General features: G+C 37.7%; 1 protein-coding gene across 1 annotated transcript in view; it reads left to right on the top strand.

Annotated features, from left to right (window-relative positions):
- Nucleotides 1-216: 216 nt before the first annotated feature.
- LOC113471129 overlaps nt 217-6,481 on the top strand; it is a gene marked incomplete at its 5' end in the record, with an annotated part of 29,986 nt that continues 23,721 nt past the window's right edge. The window contains 3 exons of the mRNA XM_026830040.1: nt 217-279; nt 3,561-3,650; nt 4,024-4,113. Of these exons, the coding sequence (XP_026685841.1) occupies nt 217-279; nt 3,561-3,650; nt 4,024-4,113 (243 nt within the window). The remainder of the gene's footprint in view (nt 280-3,560; nt 3,651-4,023; nt 4,114-6,481) is intronic.

The raw sequence follows: 6,481 nt of genomic DNA, 5'->3' as shown, positions 1-6,481 counted from the left end.
TATCTTCCTCAGTTCCTGTTCCAATTACCCATTTCTCCCATGTCTTCTCTCCTCAATTATTTCCTCCTCCTCCTCCTCCTCTTCCACTTTCTGCTCTAAATAAGTTTGTACAAGAACTTTGTAATAATAAGGTTGTACTTTAGAGTTTTAGAGAACATGTATTCCTGAAACCAAATTATTGTTAAAGATAATGTTAAAGTTCAACTTTTTTTCCAGGGCAACCTGACACCCCACTTGGCTCACAAGTTGATGTTGGAACGTCACGAATTTCGGGAACAGGTTTGTATCCAATCGATTTTCTTTTTTTGCTCATACATCTAGGTCACCAAATGGTGCAAAGTAGTATGTACGTTCGAGTACTGTACATAGCTATCAGCAGCCAAAATCTTACCCTACTAGCTTTTGTAGTTTTTGTATACGAAATACCTATGTATTACCTACTGCTGAAGCCGCTACAACAAAACAATAACAAAAACAAGCAATAGAAGCTATTTCAGAAAATCATTATGAATTATTATGATAACAAAATTTGACCTGACAAAACATAGTAGTATGTACGTTCGAGTACTGTACATAGCTATCAGCAGCCAAAATCTTACCCTACTAGCTTTTGTAGTTTTTGTATACGAAATACGTATGTATTACCTACTGCTGAAGCCGCTACAACAAAACAATAACAAAAACAAGCAATAGAAGTTATTTCAGAAAATCATTATGAATTATTATGATAACAAAATTTGACCTCACAAAACATAAAAAAAGATCTCGAAACATAAGCAAAAACTTCCGGAAAACCGAAAAGACACACAAAAGTTTGTTATGTGTTTCAATTGAAATACCACAGACTGAAAAAACTTGAAAAAGAATAGGAAGGAAAGAAGAAGAAAAAGAAAGAAAAGAGCAAATAGAATTCATGTAGCATTATAAAAAATACAGGAAAAAAGAGAAACAGGGCGAAAAAAACAAAGGCATTTCAGGAAGTTTGATCTAAACACAGGATTGGGGAGGAGGAGGGAGCAGACAGTCATTGTTCCCGGATAAATTGGATTCCAGCTAGAATAAACACTTGGCCTTTTCGAGAAGGAGAGGAGAGAGACAGGAAGACAAGTGAGGGGAAAGAGAGAAAGAAGGAGGCGATGGGGAGAAAGTGAGAAAAAAGAGACAGAAGCGGGATAGAGGGGATGGATGGATGAAGGAATTAAGGGAGATAAAAAAGGGAAAAGACGAAGAAGGAGAAGGAAATGTGGTAGAAGAGGGAGAGTATGAGATGAAAGGAAGAAAAAGACATAGGAGCAGGAGAGAAGGGAAGGATATGCTTCACAATCTCTCTCGTGATGACGCGAAGCGATGAAAAATAATATGAAAAACTTGAAAAAAGCACCAAAAGAAGAACATAATTTTGGGAAAAAATAAAATTCCCTTATAAAAACTATATTTGGACGGATAAAAAAGTTTTTCACGAAACATTATTAGGATATCAAATATCTATAGAATATGGGTTTTAAGATATCTTGGAGAAAGTTTAAGACGTCATGCTGGCGAACAATTGAAAACACCTGTGGACCTGTCTGCCTGGGAGCTATCAACTATTATTCAAAACTTGGAGACTGAAATTTCCCTGCGACGTTTTATGTCGAAATGGAAAGATTATGCGAAAAAATTTCCTTCATTTTCCCTTGAAATAAAGAACATTGTCTTCATTACACATTAGGTATAATGGGGTCAAAGATTCCTTTTCAGCGATTGGATCAGAATTCTACAGCATATTTATCGTATGAAAAATGTCAGAAGAAAATCTCTATGTGTCTGTTATAGGTACCCAGAAAGGGGAACAAATACCTAGAACCAACTGTTGAACCATTACCTACGAGTATACTTATTAGCGGACATCTATTGTTTTAAAAGCACTCGAAAATGGAGTCAAAGGGCAGTGGATAAGGATAAAGTCAGAATGGATGAAATCTAGTAGGGACGTTGTTAGGTTTGATTCCGGGATGTTTCAAGTTCAAGCACATGGAATATTGTATCGAGTATGTACTATGTATAGATGTATACCTACCAGCAGTAGGCTACTACTATTATTGTGGTCAAATTCTCAAATTATATGAGGATGAAATTCCATACCTCGGCTGGGATTGAACCCACGTCCTCCTGTTTAACAGGCGAGCGCCTTGACCACTACACCACCGAGGCAGGTGTGTATGTACATCTCAATTTCTCAATTAATATCCTCAAGATTGATAGTTAGGGCAAAACTACTCGTACCTACCCCAAACGATCTCGTTCTATGTAAACCTCGGAAAAATACCACAAAGTCTCCTGGGATAGAACATTGAAACGCTAAAGGATACGTCAGATATTGAGATTAGGAGAGTACGTACGTGGAAATTTATGATCAGCATAAAAGTTTTAGATAAATCTCCAGATAGACATTTTGTGCTTCACAATCTCTCTCGTGATGACGCGAAGCGATGAAAAATAATATGAAAAACTTGAAAAAAGCACCAAAAGAAGAACATAATTTTCGGAAAAAATAAAATCCCCTTATAAAAACCATATTTGGACGGATAAAAAAGTTTTTCACGAAACATTATTAGGATATCAAATATCTATAGAAGAAGGAGGCGATGGGGAGAAAGTGAGAAAAAAGAGACAGAAGCGGGATAGAGGGGATGGATGGATGAAGGAATTAAGGGAGATAAAAAAAGGGGAAAGACGAAGAAGGAGAAGGAAATGTGGTAGAAGAGGGAGAGTATGAGATGAAAGAAAGAAAAAGACATAGGAGCAGGAGAGAAGGGAAGGATGAAAGGAAGAAGGGAGAGAGAAATGTGGTGGAAGAGAAAAGGAAGGAGTAAGAGATTAGAAGGAAGGGAGAGGGCAAAAAGAAAGTTTAAGACGTCATGCTGGCGAACAATTGAAAACACCTGTGGACCTGTCTGCCTGGGAGCTATCAACTATTATTCAAAACTTGTGGGGACTGAAATTTCCCTTCGACGTTTCATGTCGAAATGTGAGGGCAAAAAACGGGAGGAAATTCTGTAATTGCCGCTTAAAGAGAACATTATCTTTTCTCCCACGCTTTCTTTTCCACCCACACTGAGAGAGAGAGAGAAAAAAAAAGAGTGCCAGAAGCCCAATCGAGTGACTGAGTTCCGGTACTCTAATTTGGTATCGAGGGCAAAAAACGGGAGGAAATTCTGTAATTGCCGCTTAAAGAGAACATTATCTTTTCTCCCACGCTTTCTTTTCCACCCACACTGAAAAAGAGAAAAAAAAAAGAGTGCCAGAAGCCCAATCGAGTGACTGAGTTCCGGTACTCTAATTTGGTATTTACCTACTCTGTACCAGGACGCTCGACACTGTGATTCCAAAACCCTTCTTTTTCTGTGAGTGCCTATCCCTTTCGAATGTTGGCGATCAGCATGGCAATCGTTCTTTTGGTGGTCCAAAACCCTACATCAGGGGATACCTATAGCCCAATATTAGAGTTCTTCCTCCCTAAGTCGCCTAAAACTTGTGGCACACCAGCATTCATTTTTCCCCACCTTTTCCTCCTCCAGATTGAATTGTTCACCAAAGTGGTTCACGTGAAAAAGGTCGAGTTCTCAGCGTGTAAATTGTTTCCCATCAATCACGCCCTGGTATTCTCGGTAAGTACTTTAAGTTTAGTACTTGGTAAGTACTTTAAGTACCCCATTGTAGGATTTTCATTTAGTAGGTTTGAATTTTTATTAAATAGGTACTTTAAGCATTTATTAAGTATCTTTCTGTATATCTTCCAGTTTTAACACCTTTCCTCATTTAACTACAGTCTATTTTTAAATCAAACTTTCTTGACTTGGCGGGGCGGAGCGCTCCCGCGCTCCTTAAACCCCGCACTTCGTTCTTTTGGTGGTCCAAAACCCTACATCAGGGGATACCTATAGCCCAATATTAGAGTTCTTCCTCCCTAAGTCGCCTAAAACTTGTAGCACCCTAGCAATATTTTTTTTTTCACCCACTCTCTTCCCTCTTCCTCCTCAGATTGAATTGTTCACCAAAGTGGTTCACGTGAAAAAGGTCGAGTTCTCAGCGTGTAAATTGTTCCCCATCAATCACGCCCTGGTATTCTCGGTAAGTACTTTAAGTACCCCATTTTAGGATTTTTATTCAGTAGGTTTGAAATACTTTAAGCATTTATTAAGTATCTTTCTGTATATCTTCCAGTTTTAAAAATAAAGAACATTGTCTTCATTACACATTAGGTATAATGGGGTCAAAGATTCCTTTTCAGCGATTGGATCAGAATTCTACAGCATATTATCGTATGAAAAATGTCACAATGCCTAGGTATTAGAAGAAAATCTCTATGTGTCTGTTATAGGTACTCAGAAAGGGGAAAAAATACCTTGAACCAACTGTTAAACCATTACTTATTACCTACATAATATGTACTAAAGCTAATAAGAGGATTTCCCTTCTCATGGGGGCGAAACTCCGTGCATACCTTCTCAAGTGTTTGAAGGGGGAGCATATTGCAATATTTACGCAAACCGTTAGGGAAATTTTCCCATCATGGCGTAAACACAAGGGATCAAAACCTCCCCCCACCTGACCAGGGAACTTTTTCATATTTCTCGGTAACTAAGAACGTTTTTCTACCTTAACGCCTCTTTTCACAAAAGAAAACAAACTTTAATACAATTTTCCCTCAGACAAAACGGTAAGTTGGGAAGCCCATAAATTTCTTGCATCATCCATCACGTAATGTTTTTTTTATTTTTATTTTATTATTATTATTATTTTTTTTGTCTGAGAAGAATGAGGGAGAAATCTTTTGCTGCACGAGGAATCCAACGCAGTCTGAGTACCTCTACTAGTTGTAAATTTCGTTTTATAATGATATTTATTCAGGTGATTTATTTACACTGTCAAGTAGGGCGGAAAAATCTCCTTCCAAATCATCCATCTACTCAAGTAGGAAGGTAACCTAAACCTAAATTACATAAATCCCTATCCCATTACTCAAGTACCTACAGTCAAACTTATTCAAATAATGCCAGCAGCCCGTGTTTCACCCGTCCAGATACCAACCACACAAAACCATTTTTTTTTCCCCAAATTCAAAACCAACCAACCAACCAACCAACCATTTTTTATGAGTTAAATTTTGATTCTCAGGCCTCAAGTTGTCTTAATAAGTTGTTCCTCTGTTGTTCATAATATTGATGCTTTTGAAGATCTTAGGTAAAATTAATCATGACAAGTGCTGGTGAATTTAATCCAACACAAGGAGTAAGGAGAAAAGAGGAATCCTTGCTTTGGTTTTTGATGATTTTTTCCCCCGGAAGTGTGGGTTATTTTTGACTTTTGCAAACTCAGGGAATGCTCCCAACTCGGGCTTCCTTTTCGCGCCTTCCCCCTTGTAATCTTTACGTTTTTTCCCTCAACTGTTCCCCATAGTCCTGTCTGGCTGTCTATAATAATCGAGTCGACAAAAACATCAAAACAACGTGGTATTCGAACTCCTACTTATGAGCTTATGTAATAATAATAATAGTGCTTATTTTTACTGCTCGCATAGGACTGAAAAGTCCCTTTACTCCAGCAGTAGGCTACTACTATTATTGTGGTCAAATTCTCAAATTATATGAGGATGAAATTCCATACCTCGGCTGGGATTGAACCCACGTCCTCCTGTTTAACAGGCGAGCGCCTTGACCACTACACCACCGAGGCAGGTGTATACATCTCAATTTCTCAATTAATATCCTCAAGATTGATAGTTAGGGCAAAGCTACTCGTACCTACCCCAAATGATCTCGTTCTATGTAAACCTCGGAAAAATACCACAAAGTCTCCTGGGATAGAACATTGAAACGTTAAAGGATACGTCAGATATTGAGATTAAGAGAGTACGTGCGTGGAAATTTATGATCAGCATAAAAGTTTTAGATAAATCTCCAGATAGACATTTTGTGCTTCACAATCTCTCTCGTGATGACGCGAAGCGATGAAAAATAATATGAAAAACTTGAAAAAAGCACCAAAAGAAGAACATAATTTTCGGAAAAAATAAAATCCCCTTATAAAAACCATATTTGGACGGATAAAAAAGTTTTTCACGAAACATTATTAGGATATCAAATATCTATAGAAGATGGGTTTTAAGATATCTTGGAGAAAGTTTAAGACGTCATGCTGGCGAACAATTGAAAACACCTGTGGACCTGTCTGCCTGGGAGCTATCAACTATTATTCAAAACTTGTGGGGACTGAAATTTCCCTTCGACGTTTCATGTCGAAATGTAAAGATTATGCGAAAAAATTTCCTTCATTTTCCCTTGAAATAAAGAACATTGTCTTCATTACACATTAGGTATAATGGGGTCAAAGATTCCTTTTCAGCGATTGGATCAGAATTCTACAGCATATTATCGTATGAAAAATGTCACAATGCCTAGGTATTAGAAGAAAATCTCTATGTGTCTGTTATAGGTAC

This window comes from Diaphorina citri, unplaced genomic scaffold (genome assembly GCF_000475195.1).
Source record: "Diaphorina citri unplaced genomic scaffold, Diaci psyllid genome assembly version 1.1 scaffold2097, whole genome shotgun sequence".
NCBI lineage: Eukaryota > Metazoa > Arthropoda > Insecta > Hemiptera > Psyllidae > Diaphorina > Diaphorina citri.
Note: the sequence above shows the minus strand (reverse complement) of the source record. Positions and strands in the feature narration are given on the sequence as shown.